The 21,397-nt window shown below is 46.0% G+C and overlaps 1 protein-coding gene across 2 annotated transcripts in view; it reads left to right on the top strand.

The window, feature by feature from the left end:
• CSNK1G1 (casein kinase 1 gamma 1) overlaps positions 1 to 21,397 on the top strand; it is a 93,997-nt gene that overhangs the window by 44,812 nt on the left and 27,788 nt on the right. For both annotated transcript variants that reach the window (XM_058846441.1, XM_058846440.1), the window contains exons 4-5: positions 2,159 to 2,199; positions 6,388 to 6,457. In XM_058846441.1, coding sequence (XP_058702424.1) covers positions 2,159 to 2,199; positions 6,388 to 6,457 — 111 coding nt within the window. The remainder of the gene's footprint in view (positions 1 to 2,158; positions 2,200 to 6,387; positions 6,458 to 21,397) is intronic.

Raw genomic sequence — 21,397 nt, 5'->3', positions numbered from 1 at the left:
TGGAATATTGGGAAGAAATGTTTGGCTGAGAGGGGGTGAGGCCCTGGCACAGGCTGCCCCATCCCTGGAAGTGTCCAAGGCCAGGCTGGATGGGGCTTGGAGCAACCTGGGGTAGTGGAAGGTGTCCCTGTCAGGGACAGGGCTGGAATGAGATGAGCTTTAAGGGTCCTTCCAACCCAAACCATTCTGGGATTCCGATGTGAGGAGGGGAAGAGGCAGTTTCAGGGAGCAAGATAAAGCTGGAGCTGACGATGGGGCTTATTTGCTGGTAGCTAATGTGGAGCAGATAATCCAGGTGTATTTAGATTTCCGTCCCTTAATGTCTTCACATCTTCTCCCCCCAGCTGTTGGCTGGATCCCCAGTCTGTCTCAAAGGGTGGAGGTGTTTATCTGCCACCTGCTTTTCCACAGATTTGGCCTGTGAGCTCTTTCGATGCTTTCTCGTGTCAGCAGGTTCCTGATGAAACTGCAAAATCTCTTTTTTACCCTTAGTTTCCAGTCTGGGCATAATATTATGTCTTTTTCTTAAAGATTGAAAGAAATACATGGAAACCCCCCACTGTGTGTCAGGGGTTAATGCTGGGGCTCAGCTTTCAGCTCTGCTGGCAGGAAACACCCCCTCTGAGGATATTTAACCTCACATTTAAATCCCTGTCTTGTGTTAAAGAGCATCACCAGGTACCTGAACAGGTTTGAGCTATGATGTCTTCTATTCCTGAGGGATGTTAAAACAATCTGATTGGTGGGAACCCCCAGATTTAGAGGCCAGAAGTACCCTGAGTGATACAGCAGGGAAAGCATCAAAAGAAGTTAAATGCAGAAAACATGAAGCTGGTATAAAGTAAACTAAATTTACCCTGGTATTTCAGGATTTAAAGATGACTTTGTGTCTTCTCCCATGTTCATAATGTCTTTAATTTTATTGAGTCTCCCTGTGCTGTTGTATCCTGTGCTGAGGAGGACATGGCATGTTTTTTAATGCTGCCACATGGATATGGAAGAGCTGTTCCAGCTCCTGCCTGCTCTGAATGATGTCATTCCCTGTCCTGGGCTTTCTCAGGAGCTGGGCTATCCAAGCATCAATATCCATTACAGGAATTGGAAATAAATGAGTAAGAGAGCTGAGCAAAGCTGATGCTACAAATAAGCCCTGATAACTTCCATCCTGGATTGCTCCTGAATTTTGGACTTGCTCAGTAAAACTGAGTGAAGAGCAACATGACTTGTGCTGTGACATTGATAGCAAAGGTCAATGTTTCCCTGAATAAATCCACAGGGAGCTTTTGTGGTGGGGGCTTCCTTTGGACAGTGGGACTAGAGGAGGTCAGGATGGGGGGACAGAGGGGGTCCAGGGACTGCCAAAGCATCTTTCCTCCTGGTATCCCTACCAGAAGTGTTTGCTGTTGGGCATGAGCCAGGTGGAGGTGGAGGGGGAGTGATTGCTCAAAATCCGTGGCAGAGAGGGCAGAGGACGTTGGGTGATACAATAACTGGCAGTGTCAGAACACAGGGGGAGATGTTCCTGACATGGAGCTGTGCATCTCTGCCTCAGATCACTGAGGAGGCCCAGGGCTTGCTTCAAACACCAGACAGGCTCCTGGAGGAAAATTCCCCTCCAGCTGTAGCACACATGGTTCCCAGGTCTGGTTCTTTGCACTGGGAGCTGGATTTGAGCTCGACTAGTTGTGTTCATCTCACACTCTTGCCCTTCGTGCTTCCCAGAGCATGATCAACCTAGTGAAACTCTCCCTGTACATCCCAGGATGAAGTTATTCACTGTCCAGCAGATCCAAGACATTTCCAAAAGCAATGACACTTTGACTCTTCAGTTATTGTTCCCCAGACTTTCTTGGCATCATGGATAATGAAGCCTAGTGTGTCTGGGATACCTCCTTTAACACGTGCATGGAGCGAAAGTGCTGCCATAAAATACAATTACCTTGTGCTGAGTGGAAGGTGTTATTTGCCTGCCCTGCTAAATTGCTGCCAACTGTTCATTATTTTGATTATTTTCAGGCTTATGCTTTGTTAAAGGCAGGAACTTCAGGAGGAATTGTGAAAACAGCCCTTTGGCATCAGTGTCACTATTTCTCATTGTGCCTCGAGCTGCAAGTGTTGAATGTGGAACTAAAAGGGGTTTTTTCTTCTCCCTTTTCAGGTAAAAATCTCTACACCAATGAATATGTAGCGATCAAACTGGTAAGTAGTACCTCCAGGTGTCTTTAAATGATTTGTACTTCATGTTAAAAATTCAGACTAAAAGCAAGTTTTTCAGTCTGGGCTCAGTGCTGCTCTCAGTGCTCCCCTCAGCTGGGAATGACTTGTTAAAACTTAGGTAAGTCTTAAAAGCAGGGAAAAAAAACAGCCTTCAACCTGCTGGAGGTTTTTGGTACCTATAGGATCTGTAGCTGCCTTAGAGCAGATGTTCCTCTGTCCAGGTGCCAGTGAAGGGCACTGGTTGGTAGTGCCCATGTCACCTCCTGCCACTCCGTGGCTCAGGCCTTTGCCTTTGGGCCTCCAGGAGTTCTCCAGTTGTCAGGGTGTGTGGTTAGGACCATGGCACTGTGCAGCCTGGTGGTCCCTGCTTTTGGAGGCAGAAAGAGGGGTGTTCCTTTGATTAAAATTCCCTGGGGGAGCAGGGCACAGTTCGGTCTGGTGATACTGAGAGACTGCAGATGCAACATGTAAAACAAGATCCCATTTGGTGAAGGTCAGTCTTTCCTCTGGCTGCCTTGTGTTGCAGAGAAGATAGTCTCATCATCTGTGGAATCTGGGGGATGGGGAACTCCCTAACTTGTAGCTCTTACGCATTCATAAACTCTCAGCCTAGTAGTTTGTGTTTAGTCCCTTTCCTATCTGTAAATTCAGACTTTCATCAGTCCCTTGGGGTTTCAGATTTGATGTCTTCTCCTGATGTGCTGAGTTCTCATGCAAACACTCTTTAAACATAATCCAAACCCTAAAATCTGAAGTTAAAGTTGTGGTGCTGATTTGATACTACAGCAAACCCCCCAGTCTGCCCAGTTGATGCTATCTGGAAAAATGACAGGAATCACTCTGGTGACAGAAAATCAGGGCAGACGTGGTGCATTAGTTGTGATCACACTTGAGTGCCTCAGATTCCATATCTCTGGCATTCCCCTTATGATGTGCAGTAGATGAAAAATAATTACAGCTTTGCAGGAGGGACTTCTTTTCACACAAGTGTCAGAAGATGTTCCCTAAAGTAAGTAAATAAGTAAATGCCTGTGGAGGAATTCAGAAACCTAGTATCCCAGACAAGTTTGGGTTTCCTTGTAGCAACACCAAGGGCACCTCCCACTATGCCAGGTTGCTGCAAGCCCCATCCAACCTGGCTTTGGACACTTGCAGGGATCCAGGGACAGCCACAGCTGCTCTGGACAACCTGTGCCAGGGTCTCACCACCCTCGCAGAGAAGGATTTCTTCTCAACATCCCATCTAACCCTGCCTTCTGGCAGTGGGAAGCCATTCCCCCTTGTTGTGGCACTCCAGGCCCTTGTCCCCAGTCCCTCCCCAGCTCTCCTGGAGCCTCTTTAGGCCCTGGAAGGGACTCTGAGGTTTCCCTGGAGCTTTCTCCTCTCCAGGTGAGCACCCCCAGCTCTCCCAGCCTGGCTCCATAGGAGATATCCTTGATATGGATGCACATCAGAAAGTGTTGTTGCTTTTAGGCCATAGAAAATGTGCTGTATACAAAGACAAGTGTTTTCTTGAGGCAGTAATGCTTCTAATTTGCTTCCAAAGATAGTACCACAAAGTTGTTGCGTTGGAAACTATAAGGTAAAGCACGGCTGTACTAGTCCAAAGGGTGCTTTTTTCTCCAAAAAAAGTGGCTGCAGTGACACCTCTCAGTAACCTGAAGCTTTTCTATATGGCAGGACTCAATGGCATTGCCTCATGACTCCCTCAATCTGACCTGTTTTTCTGGTCACATTGTTTCTTCATTTTTCTTACTTTTTTTTCCCCCAAATAACTGTTCAAGCAGTTACTCTGCAACACTCTCCAGTTTCATTTGCTCTCTTGTGATCCAGGCTTTAAAATCTCAGGTTCTTCTTGTGTGAAGGGGCTGGAATTTTCATCCAATGGCCATCCAGGTGTCCTATATGTGCTCTGTTCTGGAGAAGTTTAAGGAAGGAACAGTAGGAGAAATGGGGGTCTAATCTTAGACAAAACTCTACAGGAGAAAGAATGACTCAGCCTCCTCAGGAGCAAATACACTTCTCTTACATGCAGGCTTAACTGCTATTTTCTTTATCCGTCAAATAATTTGTGGATTAGTGGTGGAGTAGCTGTAAGATTTACTTACAGGCAACATTTTCTTTTATCTTCATTATTGGACCGAGTCAAAGCACTGCTCCAAGTCCTTCAAGCTGTGAGATCGCCTTCCATCACTGCAGCCCTGCTGTCTCAGCTATTCCTGCCTCCTATCACAGAGCTGGGAAATGAAGGAGTTGTGTGATGGGTACCAAGAGCCTATCAGAAAGTGCTGAAAAATTCCATGCTAATGCCTCGTGGTTTCTTTTTGGGACTGAGGCTGTACCTTGGAAAACTGCTGGCAGCGTTGATTTGTATGGTGTCATCGTGTAGCTCCTGGTCCTGCTCTTCAGCTGACTTACTTGGTCAGGGGCATCTAGTTTATTCTTCTGGGGGTTTTCAAAGCTGCACTGTCCACAGTAGGAATTTCTTCCCTGGGAGAAGCCAGCCTGGTGCCATCCAGCTGCAGTCAGAGCACAAGTTCCGGGTCATCCCCTCGCAGCAGTGATGACGCTGTTGGTTTGAGCTGTGGATTTTCTCCATTAGGCTGTAGCAATTCAGTTATTTTTACTACAAACATAAAATCTTCCATCATCCCTAAGCCCTTGGCCTACAGGACAACCATCTGTGCTGGTATGATCTTCTCAGAAGCTGCCATGACTCTGGCAAGTGTCCAGAGCTCTGGCTCCAGCAGCTCCTGATGCAGAAGTGGCTCAGGGTTGCCTCCCCTGATTTTGTCAGCATCATGTCCTGCTACATCAATCCTTCCCCTTTACATATTTGGATAAATAAACTACTCCCTGAGCACACTGAGTTCCTGTTGCCCTGAATCCCTGTGCTCTGCAGGTGTCTGTAGACTCTTCCTCAAGCCACCAGCAACAATTATCTTAATTTAAATGTGACTTACATAAGAAACTTGTTTGTGTGTTGCTTTGTATTTGCCTTCAGTGCAGGTTGTTTTTCCTCCAGAATATTTTTTTACATTGTTTGCTGAGTATTTAATCAAATTTGTCTTCTGGAGCTTTAAAACATCAGGAATTTGGCTTGGAAGCCTTTTCCTACCTGAATAATTCTGTGATTAAGCTGAGAAGTAACCAGGAGCATTCGTTCCCCTTGCTGGGAAATGGATGGGATGACCTGAGCTGATGAGGAGCAGCTTGGCTGAAAGTCAAATTGCCTGAATTCCTGTACAGAATTCCTTCTCCACACTTAGAAAGAAGCCTTGACTGTGGAGTTCACACCCAGTGTGGACATCAGTCTTACAGTGCAGACTATAGGTCAACAAAAATTGAGGCCAGTATTAACTCCTGTCTCCAGGCTGCCTGGGCAGTTGGTGAACCCACATCCATGCCTATCCCAAGTGCACACTTTTATTGCAAATGTAATTACTCCAGTCTCTTAATCCTCTCCATATTAACTTTATATTTTTAGAATCTCTGTAATCTTGCAAGTTAATGCCTTGATGGATCATAGGCATTAAGTCTTGTATGTGAAGCGCAGATGAGTAACAGCTGATAAATGGGATGGTTTGGGTGCATTGCAGACTTACCCATTTTATTTTTTTGTATTTTGTGGATAAAAATAGAGTATTATTGAGTGTTTCAAGATATTTGACTGACACCTGCCACAAGAAGGGGGAGACTTCTTCCTTTTTCCCAGCTGCTGGCTGCACTGTGGTGCTTGCTGTGAGCGACTGTGGTCTGATCTAAAACACACTTGTATGACTCAACATTTTTCAAAAATACAGACCAGCAGAAGTGCTGTGGGCAATCACAGTGCCCACAGAGTGAACTAGGATTTGAGCTTTTGCAACCTTGGCTTCCCTCTGCCAATGTCCAGGGTCGTTCTTCAAGGACCTTCAAGGAGCTTTGTGGAATGATTCTTGAATTTCGCTGCAATGAGTGAGCTTTGTATTTAAATGAGGAGGTTATTTCCCCTCCAGAGAGCAAATCTTACTGCTTTTTGTTCTTTTCTCATTTAAATGCCATGTAATGGTGAAGTCTGTTGTTGGGAGTTCAATCTGGGGTGTTTTAATTATGCACATATCTTCAAGTATAGGAGAGAACTTCTTTTGGTCCAACTGATTTTAAACAATTTATTTATTTCTGTTCTAGGAACCAATTAAATCCAGGGCACCACAGCTTCACTTAGAATACAGATTTTATAAACAACTTGGAAGTGCAGGTGAGTAAACCCTACCCTAAGCTAATCAAAAGTTTTATTAAATTTCTTTAATAAAGGGATTTCTTTATTAAATCAAACACCACCATAGTATATGTTGTGGAACTCTGACTTGAACTTAGGGATCTGGGCCAATTCCTTTTAGCCTCACACAAGTTTTGGAAGCGATTTGGTGAGAATGGGATCATAATGATGATATTGGATAATTGTGTGAACCTTAAACCTCAAGTTCATGAGGATTCAGTGGTATGGAAATACCCCTGTAAGTATGTTTGTAAAACATGGGAATTGTCAAAGGATGGAAAGTTACTTGTATATAGAACAACACCTCTTAGGTAGGTAATCTAAAGTCTTTAAACCTAGTAAACTGTTTTCATTTTTCTTGTTAAATTATAAGAGTGTCCACAAGCCTTATGGCTCCTCTGTGCAACCATGGTCTACAGCAAATAGGAGAAAAACAGAGCAGGATCAGCCAAAGGTGGAATGTTTTATACATTGTTTTCTGGCAGTCTCTGATTTCCCTGATGCAGAATTTGAGTTGTGTCTAACAGTGTTTGGATTTTTCTTCCCTGAATTTATGGTTGTTTTTAAGCCTGAGGAGCCTTTTAGCATGTGCTGTTTCCCATGCCAAGGATTTCCACAGCCTTATGCAGGGTGTTCCACTGCTCAAGGTGAAGTCTCTGTGAAGCAACAACCTTCTCTGCTCCTTCTGTGCCTTGGTCATGTATTGACTTTGGGTTTTGACAAGTTTCTTATGTTATTGTAGTTCTTCTATACTTCTGATTTTATTTTTCCTGTTTTTCCTGAATGGAACCAGCTTCCACTTGCAGAGGATGTCTGATGGACATCAAGGAGTACTTTGGTAATAATATATTACCAAAATACTGAGTTGAACTTCCTGCTTGAGTTCTGTTAGCACTTGTGATTTCTGGGACACCGCAGCCCACATGTCTTGTGATACATTAATGAATCCCAGTCTGTTTTTTCTACACCACTTGGCTTTCTTCAGTTAAAAGGAATGGCTTTTTTTTGGTCAGATTAAGTATTTTTAGGTTTTCTCCTGTTCCTAAAGAATTTAAGCTTTCCATCCTGTAGTACTTGCTCACTCAGAGCATTCATGGAATTGTGGAATTGGTTGAGTTGGAAGGGACTTTAAAGCCTCATTTCACACCCTGCCATGGGCTGGGACACCTCCCACTAGCCCAGGTTGCTCCAAGCCCCATCCAGCCTGGGCTTGGATCCTTCCAGGGATGTGCCACCCATATCTGCTCTGGGCAACCTGTGCCAGGGCCTCACCATCCTCACAGGGAGAAATTGCTTCCTAGTGTTTAATCTGTTGTCTTGGAGCATTTGTCAAGGGACTGTTGAGAAGCCTCCTGAACAATCTGATTCTGTTTCTCTCTGTGTGGTCCCACGGGTGTCACACACCCAGCTCTGATGAGCTGTTGGGTGCCTTTAGAAGCTCTTGTGCTGCAGTTTTGCTAAAACAACTGGAAATCGGCTCAGACTTGAGTGGAGGATGTGAACCACAGTTCTGGATTCACCATGACACCTGGAATCCAAACAAAACAAATTTAGGTGGGGTTGGGCTGCCAGGAGCAGGGAGGTGTGATTTGCTGCCTGCACCAGGGATTAGGGCAAGAGTGTCTGGCTGGAAAAACAGATAAATAAATGCCAATGTTGGGGAAATAGAGGGGTTTGTTCTCAATGATGTTGCTAGTGCCAGGCTCCCCATAATGGTCCTTGCTCTGTAACTGCTCAAACAGCCAGGCTGGAGCTTCCAGTAGGGATGTCTGGTTACTTGGAATTGTCGTACACTTGCCAAACAAAGACTAGAAGTGTCCGAACACATGGTGTGCATGACTCAGAGAGAACAACAGTAGTGTTGCATGTGACATTCTGCTCAATAAATTAGCCAATGAATCCTGCCAAATGACGTGGCTGGCTGCAGCTCCCACCACTAGCTGAAGGAGGGAGGACAGAGGGAGCCTGCTTGTGGCACCACAGGAGCCACCTCGTCCCCTCGGCAGCTCAGCGGCCACATTCAACTTCATGTGCAGCCAGATGGTCCCAGTGAGCTCTGAGATGTCAAAATTGTCATCACCTGCAGCTTTGGGAGAAAAATGGGGAGTTTTTTCCTAATAAGAAGAGTTTTAATGGTGATTTCCTTCTTCGATGTTCACAATAAACATTTTTAAATGTGTTACTCTTGAGTAATAGTCAGAGGAAAACTTAGCCTGGAAGGGACCGACCTACTTGGCCAACGCCTGAAGGATGTATGTGGGTATCAATTACCTGCTTCACTTGACATCATCAAAAACTAGTGAAAATAGTCTTTTTTTCCTTTTCCTAAGCTATTCAGTCAAGTTTTGCATTTCCCTTGGTGTTGCCGCTGAAGATGAATAGATCACACAGACACAGGTCGAGGTGTGGTGAGAAGAAGAGAGAGTTTATTTTTCCCTCCAGGATTTATAGGCTCCTGACCACAGCCAGGGATTGGATGGTCAGGATAACACTTTCTCACAGCACTGGCCATGAGAGATGTCCATCACAAGACGTGTAACAGAAAGAATGTACACATATCTATGTTTACAGTTACTGTCCTGGGAAAGTCTTTAGAAAACTATGTTAGCAAGCTCAGAAGCTGAGTTTTCAGGGCGACACCTTGGTGCAGTTGGACAGAGTAGCAAACAGCCCAGTAATTCAGAAGCTGAATCCTGAGATGAGCTTCCATGTGAGATGTTTCCACATGGACAGAGGATGTGATAACTGCCTCTTCCCTTAGCAGTGACTCTGTGGCTCCACGTGCTCCATCAGCTTCGATGTTCCAAGACTTTCTGACAGGCACTGAAGTTGCATCTGTTCCCTCCCAGCAGCACCAGTTTCTCTGCCTGCCACATGGCTCGGATGAGGATCTGTAGTCAGCTTGGATTAGCGAAGGAGCAGACTGGATTTCATGTGTCTCAGACATCTAAGATGCTTCACACTAGATTAAGTGATGGAGCAGGGAGAAGTTTGTCATAGGCTCTTCCTGGTGCTTCTCAGAACAGCTCAATACTTGGTGGATGGATCCAGTGGATGCAGAGAAAGTCCTGAGTCAGGAGTTACCAGCTAGTAGATGTCTCTGATGTGCTGCTTTGGATATTTGATACCGTCTCTGATATTTTAGTGCCTCCTCCTTTTAGGGAAACTAACAGCTCCCCTGTAATTCCCTTCCTCTAACTGGAGGAATGTTTGCACATAGAAATGGATTTTCATGATTATTCCTTGAACTTTTCTCCCCGTAGAACTCAAGCAAGGCCCTGATGCACAGTGACCATCTGTTAGCTGCTTCTTTCTTGCTGTAGAATTAAATATTTAATAACCTAAAATAGTGTCTGAGCGCTTTACCTTCATGTCAGCAGGAAAACAAAACAGGAAAGCGTGGGCATGGAGTCAGAGACCTGATGGTCAGTCCATAGGGTGTCTCAGGAAAGGACATCTTTCCTTTAGGAAATGTAACTCAGGTTTTAGGTAGTCTGGGATATGATCCATTTGCTCACCGAGGTAATTGAAGTAGTTTTAATAATCCCTATGCAAATTAGTGCGAAACTCTCATCAGTCCTCTAATGCCAGTGCTGTACTGAACCATTTAATGATTGGGTTTTGTCCTAAAAGCCACATGAGCTTGCACCAGCATCCTGGCCTGAGCTATCCCTGGGTCTCGCTTTACTGGTGGTGGCACAGTCAGCCCTGATGGCAGCACCTCCCTGAGCACAAATATGTGTGGCACAGTCAAAGTGTGATAGTTGTTCCCCAAAATTACCTCTTCCTCTATGACCCTCCTTGAGGACTGGCTGTACCAGGTGTTCTTCCTCCTCAAGGCTGGTTCCTCGGCTCCTGGGCTTCTCCTTGCTCTGATGCTTCATACAGCTGCTTGAATCCACTGCTTCCATACTTTGGGGACAAGAGGACCTCCTTGACCAGATGCTTTTGTATCTCCAAGTGCTGCCAGAAGCGGTTCAAGTCTCCAACATGTTTCTGGTATTGGATAAGTCACTTGAGCATGTCATTTGTCCCTCCTGTACTTGAATTTTGTGGAATAAATTGAGTTACTTATCCATGGTCAAACAGACCCAACTCCTAGCTCCTGGAATGGTTCAATTTCTGTGGCAGGACAAAGCTTTGGCTTTGCTTGAACTGCCCCCTGCACAGCCAGCAGCATCCCGGGACCCTCCTGCTTGGTTTGGGATGAGTAAAAGCAACTGCTGTTCCCATGGTTTGCAGGAGTCCTGCAGCATCTGGGTCCTGCTGGTGGCACAGCAGGGTCTCACTGATTCCATTGGCTCTGTCCCGTGGGCTCAGTTTGCTTGTGGATAACAGGAATGGTCCTTTTGTTTTGAGGCTGATTCCAGATTAGAAGAATCTAATCTATTCAGGAGCTGATGGAACAAGTGCAGAAGAACACACAGAAATGTTTCAGGGGCTGGAGCTCCTCTGCTCTGGAGCCAGGCTGGGAAAGAAGGAGAGAAGAGAGAAGGAGAGAGGAGAGAAGGAGAGAGGAGAGAAGGCTCCAGGGAGAGCTCAGAGCCCCTGCCAGTGCCTAAAGGGGCTCCAGGAGAGCTGGAGAGGATTTAGTGCAAGGGCCTGGAGTGCCAGGACAAGGGGGAATGGCTTCCAATTGCCAGATGGCAGGGATAGATGGGATATTGGGAAGGAATTCTTCCCTGTGAGGGTGGTGATGAGGCCCTGGCATAGGTTGTGCCATCCCTGTAAGTGTGCAAGGCCAGGTTGGATGTGGCTTAGAGCAAGCTGTTGTAGTGGAAGGTGTCCCTTGTGAGGGCCAGCAGCTGGCCTGGAGGCCTCACAGTCACAGGAGCCCTGGCTATAGCTCAGCCAGCCTGTGCCAGTAAGGGAAAGAAAGAAACATCTCTGTGAAGAAGGCACTGAGAAGCCAAGAGCTTGAAATGCAGACACCAGCCAATCCCTGACAAACATGAACACAGGCAGCTGTTGGTGCCAGCCAGCTGGATGGGAACCAAATTTCAGCCAATTAGGATCAACCATGCAGGTTTTTGAAAACCTTATTAAAAGGAGCTGTGCTCAACAGAATTTGCTATTGCTGTGTGAACTTGGGAGTGTCAGGTCACGTCTGTGTCAACTGAGACAGTCCCTGCCCATGGCAGGGGGTGAAATGACATGGATTGAGATGGATTGAGATGGATGAGGTCTCTTCCAACCCAAACCATTCTGGGATTTGTTACCACATTTCAAGGCACCTCTGGTGTCTCTCCCCATTGAGGCCATATGTGATCCCTTCCTGTAAGCATCACCTTTGGAAGGCAAAATGGAGCACTGGCTGCGTGAAGCCAATGCTCAGGTTTCCACATAGTGCCAGCTCTGCCTGTGCACATCGTGTGCAGAAGTCATGAATTTTTGATTCAGTAGTAGTTTATTTTTATATCAGCTGGCAGATGAGTCACACTTCCCCCACCCTTCACAGTCCCACCTTGGCACATGTGATTCATTCAGGCACGTGCATCGAGTTCTGTGCCATGGCTCTGTAGCCAGTGGTCGTTCCCAGCATGGGCAGGTAACACAAGTGGATGTCGGACGTCATGAGCCTCCAGAGAGGCGTGGTGGGTAGCAGAGGAGGAGTCTGATACGCTGGAGAATCCCAGGAAACCGAGATCTCTGCTGTCCCCAGCCCACGCAGTGGATGAGTCACAGTGTAGGAGCAGAATGTTCTGAGTCAGGGAGGAGTATGTCAGTACATATAGAATATTGACGGATTCTGTGGTTTTGTTTTAATTCCTGCTCTGTAAACAAGTTCACCTCTAATGAAGTATGGAGTCTGTGTGTTTACTTCGGGACCTCTCTGTGTTGCACAACTCGCCAGAGCGAAGCAGTCTGTTTACTTGTCAGGAGGTAGGACTGAGGGAAATGAAGGTGGTATAAATAACCAAGCCTTTGCATAGTCTAGTCAATATTTGCATATATATTCCTCAGTGTGGCTGAGCTGTCTCCTATCCATGCTTCCTATGGAGTTCTCCTGTCGGGATTGCCTGCACTGAGCACCTTTTTCTGTGCTGTTCTTGTTTTACCCACACACGCTTTATATGTATTGGTGTGCTTTATGGAGAAATTCTTTCCATGCCAGTTGCACAATGCTGTCATTCACATGGCAATTATGGGTCATTTTGGTGAAGCTTGTTACAGGATGGATGTAAACAAGCCTCCTTGGTGGAGCTGCCAACACCAGGATTTTACAGGGAGGTCACTGTGCACAACACTCTTCCCCAAGGGAGCGGCAGTAACTCGAGGCCATGTGAGGGAGGGTTAGTGCAAGAGGTCCCCACCCTCGTTTAATTAAGAAGTGTGAACATACCCATTAATAGTGGTCACAGTCATTTTAATCTTCAGAATTCCCACTCATATTTGCCACCTGGATGGAAACATCGCTGTGGCCAGGAGCTGAGCCAGGTCACCCCTCAGCAGGGGGCTGGTTTGGGGGGGATGGAGCCGCTGGGTGGGGATGAGCATAAAATCATAGAGTGGTTTGGATTGGAAAGGACCTTAAAGCTCCTCTTGTGGCTGTATGGGCAGGGACACCTTCCTGTAGACCAGCTTGCTCAGAACTCTGTCCAGCCTGGCCTTGAACACCTTGAAGGCCAAGGATTGCCCTTCTGCACCCCAAAGTGAGTTTGGACTTGTGTGGAGCAACACATGGCTGTAGCCTGAGGTGTTTTGTGTCCTGCTTATTGTATGGAAGGGCTTGTTCATACCTGTCACACTACAGCGCTCCGGATGAGCACTGCAGCCTCCTCCTTTGAATACTGGAAATATTTTAGATTGCCACTGTTCAGTGACTGTGAGTATTTAATAAGTGACTCATCTGTGCAAGGTGATACAAAACTGACATTTCTTTACAAGGAGAACAGCTTTGGGACACATCTCATGTCAGTCATTCGCTACCTCAGATGCCTGCAATAGACCTGAAGGTTTTAAGATGTTGGGTTAATCTTCTACCAGCAAGGAAAAATGTCTCCATTCTCAAATCCTGCACAGAAGTGTGCCCTTGGCCATAGGTGGGAGATGTTCAGCAGTGAAGATACACTGTTTTATTCTACTGAAGGCAAAAAGTGGAGACCCTCACGCTGAGCTGCATATTAAGGAATGGTGATCAGCAGCTTCATTGTAAAGTCAAGGCAGTCCAAGAAGCTTGAACTTGAGGGATCCTGGGCTTCCAATTTGAATTGCAGAATGAAATGTAGTGGATTACTGTAAAGTGCTCAGTTAGACCCTGCTGCTTTCAGAACTGGCTTGCTGTTGATCTCCAGAGAATTATGTTTCACTATTTTTTCCACGTGGCCATTCCCTTGTTAGGAAGGGCTTCCTGAATGTGCACATTTCAGCATCTCAGCATCAGAAATTTTGACTTCCTTGGGCTAAATTTAGGTTGTGTCAATTGGAAGTTATCAGATGCTTTTAAAAGCAAGGTCATTAATATTTGAATATGAGATTAAGGCAGTTTCCTTGTTATATTCAGAAAAGTCCTCATGCATCTCACACTTTTCCGGTATTTGTGGCAGTAATCACAAATCAAATGCCAGCAGCTCCAGGCAGCACATGAAGGGGAGCAGCAGGATGCTGGGAAGCTGGAAAATGCCTTTCCTGGAGACACTTTTCCTTGAAGCCTGACGCTGCCATAAACCTGTAGCAGGACTCATCCATGACATCCCAGATGCCTCACTGGGTTCTCCTTCTGGTCAGTGATGTCCACTAAGAGCAGGTTGTGGGTTGTGGGAAGTGCTGCTGCTCCCAGCAGGGCTCGAGGAGAGCGACACACATTTAATCATTAAGGTCTCTGTTCTCCTTCTGGTACCTTCTAGCAAACAAAGAAATGTATCTTGCTGTCTGTCAGCCCAGTGCTTGGAAACTGGAGTGCCTCAGCCATCAGAGTGGGGAAGTGAAAACCACAGAACCACAGAGTGGTGGTTGGTTGGGACCTTAATGCTCATCTCATTCCATTCCCTGCAATTCCACTGTCCCAGGTTGTTCCAGGCCCTGTCCAACCTGCACTTGAAACCTTCCAGGGATGGGGAGTCCACACGATACACAATGTTTGAAGATAAACTTTGGAACTGATATTTATGTTGAATGAAAAACCCAGTTTGGCACTGAGAGCCAGGATAATTAATAAGGATTAGGAGCTGGTTGGCTGTTCTGCTTGTCCCCCTTTCCCATCCCTTCTGTGAACATTCTTCAAGCCATGGGGATGCTGTACTTAGAAACTAATTGAGATCTAAAGCTATAAAATTAGTTTTCAGTGGGGCTGCTGTGTCAGGTGTTGAGCACTGCCTTGATCCAAAGAAAGCTTTTTCCCCTTTGGAAGGTGGGTGCTGGATTTAGTGGGATCCCTTCCAGTGCAGCAGAGGTGTCCTATACACACTGGAGATTTCTGAAGTGAAACACTGAGCTGTGCCAGGGAAGTCCTGTTATGGAGGGCTGCCCACCTCCCAGACAGGCTCTCCAATGGGTTTGGAATTTGTGTTTTGGAGCTATGCCCTGCCTGCTATTGAAAAACTTCCTCTCATTGCTAAAAGATAAGCCATAGGCTCTGCCTGAGTCTGTGATGGGTCAGGCTGGAGTTCTGAAGTTTTGTAATAATTTTTCTGTCTGAAAGTGGCAGTTTTCCTTTTAAAATTCCATTCCTACCCGCTCCTACTTGGCTCTCTTAAGGTGAAACAGAGATGATATCTGGAGGTAGGATCTGATTTAGCACCTCTGAACTTCTGTTTGGCAGCAGGTTCTCCTGCCATAAGAGGGAGTGGGAGGTTTTCCCTCAGGCTGGAAGGACCGTGTGGGTAACACTTTCCTACTCATGTGAAAAATCCCTTTTCCCCTCCAATCCTACCGTAGTGATGGGACGGATGGATGCCAATCTCTTGGCTTGTTGTGGAGAGTTTATGTGCATTTTATTCCTATCCATCCCTTTCTAGTTTGATGCTGCTGCAGGGGCAAACCTGCAAAAATCCACCCTCCCAGTGGGACCAGTATGAGTCTGAGTACTGGGGGCCCAAGTTGCACTCCCAGCTTTGCAGGCAGATCCCAGCACAGCTCTGGGATGACACACAGGGCTGTGCTGCTGGAAATGGCACGGGATTGTCCCACCACAGTCTGGCGGAAATCTGAGCAAGGCCGAGCATCATCTTCCTCCTGAGCAGCCAAAGGTATGTGTCCAATACCACTGCTTTATCCAGCTGGATCTCACCCACTGCTTTCCCATCCCAGCTAAAAATGCTGTTGGATCCATGGCAAATCCTGCCTGTTATATGCCAGTTTTGGCTTATGTCGCTGTGCTGTCCTGGTGAGACTGACTGTGGCCACTGCTCAGCGCTGTCAGACCCTCCCTGCATCATCATCCTGGCAGTGCCACCCCGGTGTGCAGCTGGGGAGGAAGAGCAGGGGCCATCCAGGACCTGGTGAGATCAAACCAAAATGGTTCTCTGGGCAGCAGAGCAATTTGTTTTTGCTGCTTTCATGGCATTTTTCATCTGCTCAGGAGTAGCCTCTTTCCTGGCACTGCTTCTGGAGTTAAATTTGGGTGCTGCTTGTTGATTTTTCTGAAGATAATACCTGTAATGCCATTAACATGCATTGCTTCATGTACATAACATGTTACTGAGGGGTAGTTCTGATCTCTGGTCTCTGTGACCAGGACCACCTGAGGGAACAGCTGGAGCTGTGTTAGGGAGGTTTGGGTTGGATATTGGGAAGAAGCTCTTCCCTCAGAGGGGGCTGGCACTGCCCAGGCTCCCCGGGGAATGGTCACAGTCCCAAGGCTGCCAGAGCTCAGGGAGTGTTGGTACAATGCTCTCAGGCACAGGGTGGGATTGTTGGGGTGTCCTGTGCAGGGACAGAAGTTGGATTTGTTGGTCCTTGTAAGTCCCTTCCAGCACAGGATATTCCATGGTTCTGTGAACTTGTTCTCAAAAGAAAAAAAAATTACCAAGGGGCCCATGATTTCATCTCAGCTTCTCCATTACCTAGTTCAAATGAAATGGCCCAAACCTGACACTTAACTCCCTCTCAGCAGGTAGAGCTGAGGAATTGCACAGCAAAGGAAAACTGATCATCAACAATTTCCAATTTCTCCTTGGATTTTAATTTTTTTGGGGGGAGGGAAATTTGTTTCTTTGTTGGTTTCTTTCTTTCTTTTTGGTTGTGTTTTTGTGGGTGTTCTTTAGCAGCAGAACCCCATTGGTCACACAGATGTGTTCTGGCAGAGCTCACCCAGCTGTGTGAGCTGCAGAGGAGCAGAAGCACAGATTTAGGTTGGAAAAGAAGCTCTTTCAAAGCATCAAGTGCAACCATACCCCAGCAGTGACAAGGCCACCATGAACCCCTGTCCCCAAGTGCCACATCCACGTGGCTATTAAATCCCTCCAGGAATATTATTGAGTGGCTCCACCACTGCCCTGGCCAACTGTTCCAATGGTTTTCCTTCATCCTTGTCCTTGTATTGCAGGTGTGTGGGAAAAGGTAATAAGGATAAACTTAAGCTAGAACTTCTTTGGGTGGCTTAAAATAACTCTTCTAGAATTATTTACTGCTTTTATCCTTTTCTTAAGTGTTTTCCTATGTTCCATCTTCTATCATCACTGGAGCAAGACATAGTGTTGGATATAAAATCCAACAGTAACATGGAGATTTGAATGTAATAGTTTTCCCCAAGCCCTAGAAATGTGAATTCAGTCTTTTGAAACTTTCAAAAAAAGCAATTTATTGTGCTGTGTGTTATTCTTCCATGTTTGTCAAGAATTGAAACAATTTCACTTGGCTGATTTAGTTGTTAGAGCTAAAAAACTGCATGTGAATGGGTGTTTCTGGGTAAATTTCCCAGATTTTGAAAGTTTTCCTGCATTCAACCTTTCCAGATAGGGCTGATTCTTCCTCCCAATCTTTTTTTACCGTTATGAATACAAATCTGAATGTCTCCTTGGTTCTCCCTCTTCAAGTGCTTCTTGCTTTGTGGATGTGAAGGGTTGTTGAATGAAGTGAAGCCATGATGTCAGAAAACCACCTTGTACCACTCAAGGAAGATGAAATGCCACGCTGTTCTAATAACACAGCGATCCTGAGATTTGTTTTTCTGCAGCTGAAATAAAAATCAAGTTGTTTGGATTTTTACCAGCAGCAAGAACAAATATGTTGTTCCTTCTGTCCTTCCCCAGTCTGTTTTTCTGCTGTTCCTTTTCCTGTACTTTCTCTTTTTGTAGACTCAGACACTACCAAAATGAAACAAAACACAGAAGGGATTAAATACATCCTGAGATAAGCTGGAGTGAGGCTTGGAGTCCACATGGAACTCCTTGGATATGGCAGTAGCTCTGGCTCCTCACAGCTCATACACAGCTGTTGCACCATTACATGTCTGGTGTCGTCTCTTCCCATGAAAAGCTCTGCTTTCTCTGCCATCATCAGGGGAGAAGTGTTGATCCAATACCTTCCTGTGGCTTTGCCATCCCTGAAAATGTTCAAGGCCGGGTTGGATGGGTCTTGGAGCAACCTGCTCTACTGGAAGGTGTCCCTGCCCATGGCAGCTTTGAGGTCCCTTCCAGCTTCCGATGTTCTCCTTTGAGTTATTTCCTCTTTAGTTCAGAGAGCGTTTGAGCTGCACTTTTTCCACATCCAAGGCCAGGAGTAGGGCCTTGCTCTGCCTCTCCTCCTCCTCCTCACCCACCAATGGGCTAAAGCAAAGAAATTCCTGCTAGGCAGTGGTGCAAGAGCATTCAGCATTTGCTAGGAGCAATGATTTCTTGCCCAGACAAAGCAGGGCAAAGCCACTGTGAGCAGCTGACCACAGAGCCGAGTGTCTGCCAGCAGGAGGATGTTCAGGGACAGGTGATGTGTGAGGGGCTCAGGACAGGTCTGGCTGCTCTTCACGCTGTTCTGGTGAGTGGGAAACAACTAAAGGTAAATTGTGGCCTCTCAATCCACAGTATCAGAGCTCAGGAGAGCAAGGAAATTATTTGGGAGCTTTACAGGCTGGAAGCACTCATAGCATGGTGGTCATCTCTGGATCACCATTGGAGCTGCCACAGTGCCGGCCATCCTCCTGCTCCTCCAACCCCACTTCTCCATACAGATCTTTCTGTGTGTGCCTGTTGGATCAGAACACTATTTTTAGGCTCTTTCCTTAATCCTATGCCAGCTGAAGGTTTGTGAAGCCTAGGAGTGCTTGGTGAGATTGTGGCAGACCTTTTCCACCACATCTTTTTCCACCTGCAGGTGAGCTGGTGCTGGAGTCACAAATTGCATTTTCTGCTTGTTTTCCTTCACATCTCAACTGCTGTTTCTCAAACAAGAGAAAAAACTCTCAATCACCCAAAATCTCTGTCCTTCCCTTAGCTCCTACAGGTAAGATTGGAGGTGAAGGGCTGCATTATAAAGCTTTTGCAGCTGTACTTGCAAGGAAGATATCTCTGAAAGGCATCCAATCAAATATATGGAAGACCCTTAGGGCAAGGTTATTCCTACTAACAAGCCAAATCTCAACTTTTCTCCCATCTTTCTATTTTTGAAGCAGACTAGTCCAAAATCTGAAGGGCAGGATGAGTCTTTTTACTTACAGCTCACAGAAATTACATGGGACACATTTGAAGAGGTTAAAAGCTGAGATCTTGGCCCAGTCAATGTTGATCACAAATCTTCTCTTTCAGCCAGGATTTTATTCCGATTTGAAAATTAAGAGAAGGGTAGATCCTCATTAGTGTAATCAGCTTAAATGGGTTGACTACTCTAAAGCAATTTGTTTAATTTGTTTGGAACATGTTTAATTTTAGCTATAGATATGCAGCCCTCTCACAGTTGCTATTTATGGTGTTCATCGTGTAATTTTGTGTTCTGTGAAAAATTTTTGTAAAAATAAACTTTCTGCTCTGAATGAGAATTTTGTGACAATCTACGGCACATTCATCAGAGCCTCTTTAAAACCACCCAGAACTTTGTGTGCACTGATGCCTCTGGTGTGTGTCTGCATCTCTTGCAGTGAGAAGGAGTTCTTGCTGCCCACACAGAGTGTGGGTTTGCATCAAGCATCAGCCCTTTGCTGGGCCTTGGATTGCTCCCCCCTCCCTCTGTCTGTGGGTGTGGAATTTGGGGTCCTTCAGGAGTGTTTCCCTCCTGCAATAAGAGCTCAAAACCTGCATGAAGAGAGGGTCTGAATTCTTCTTTAATTCTTGAAATGGAAGACATCAGCGTCTCTATTTGGCTACACCTCATCAAAGGGCAGTGGAAAACAACTCCCCATGGGAGCAAAAGCCATGGGTGGATCAGAAACTACCAGTATTGATGACAAGCTCTGGATGTTTCCTGGTGATTTGCTGTATCGGGATGTGGCACTTGTCCTTCCATTGATGTAGATGCCATGTGCAGCTTCCTGCACTTGCTCCCTCGTTCCTCCTTGGGTGTATTTTACTTGCTGTTGATGAGGTTTATTCATAGCCTCTCATGATACTCACAAAGAGCCTCAGGCCAGGTGCTCTTCCAGTGCAGGTGGGCTCTGCTTCCTGTGCCTTCCATGCGGGGCAGGTGCTGCAATCTCTGATTTCCCTTGGGCATAACCCTAAATTGGCGTCTCTTCCCATTGCCATTTCTTAACAGTCCTGGAAATGGCTTTGGAATGTGTGTGTGCCTGAACTAATGTGGTTTTTTGAGTATGTTGGATGTCTGAGGAGTTTTGTGGCCATTAGTCACGCTGTAAAACATGGCAGCAAGATAACATTGCTGGAATCATCCAGGACACTTGATCTTGTGATGGAAGTTTCTGAAAAGTGTTGTTCCGGGTGTTAATCCAGCCCAGATGAAGCCCTCTGGAAGAGAAGGGATCCTGCTCCTTGTTACTGTTCCCATCCTTGTGTTCAGGCTCAATCCAATTGTTTTTTGGCTTGATCCATCGTACTGCTCAGCCACAGAACATGAGGAAGGATGGGAAAGTCCCTTTTGGTGGCAGCCCAGGAGCAGTGAGAGTTCAGCATTCCCAGAAAGCCAAGGCCAGTGTCGGGAGTGTGGGGGAATCAAAGATTTGGGTTTTTGGCTTTGATGTCTGCATTTGCTCTCATTCCAGCAGTGATGCTTTAATCTACAAAATGCTTTGCTAGGTTTTCGCTGTGCTCAGCTTGAATTTCTTCCAAGACATCACTGCTGAAATAGCAGAATTTGCCTGTGGATTCCAGTGCAGCAATCAGTCTGTGTTTATTGGGGTGATAAACTTCCTGTGAGAGTGAGGGTGGAGTGGGCCTTTTCCATGTAGCTGAGCCAAATCACTCAGCAGCGAGACCAAAGCCGTTAAGCAAATTGAGATGATTTCTGCTTGCAGTAGTCTCTGCTGTAATAAACTGGTTTTTTTTACAAAGGAGAACCTGCACATATCATGCTTGTATTTTCTTCCCTTAGTGTATTGCTCTTGTTTGATACCATGGAGAAATTCCTAGTTCTGATGTGGTTTCATGCATTAATTGCATTAAGCAGATCATGGTTTGTACTTTGAGTGTTGAGTTTGTACCTTTGAAGCCTCAGTATGAGACTCTGCTCTGCTGGTGGCTTTTCATCCCACAGTCTCTGAATTCAGAGCTGCTCACCTGTAGCATGACACCGTGGCTTTGTGTGACCTTTCCAGTCCTCTCCCAGTGTGATTACTCTGCATTAAAAACCTCAACTCCAACTGCCAAGGCAAAAAAGTCCTTTTTACTCCATCAATCTCTTTAGTTGCCAACATCCTTCTTAACTATTTACGGATCTGCTGGTGATATTTATGGAGTTCTTGTGGTTCACTGGGACAATGGACTCGGCACCAGGACACGATGCTTTTCACTGAAACAGAGCCAAGCTACATCGTAAATTAGGCAGATGAGACAAAATCAAATTTTATGCAGATTTTCTTAGACTGAGCCTTTTTAC

This window comes from Poecile atricapillus, chromosome 11 (genome assembly GCF_030490865.1).
Source record: "Poecile atricapillus isolate bPoeAtr1 chromosome 11, bPoeAtr1.hap1, whole genome shotgun sequence".
NCBI lineage: Eukaryota > Metazoa > Chordata > Aves > Passeriformes > Paridae > Poecile > Poecile atricapillus.
Note: the sequence above shows the minus strand (reverse complement) of the source record. Positions and strands in the feature narration are given on the sequence as shown.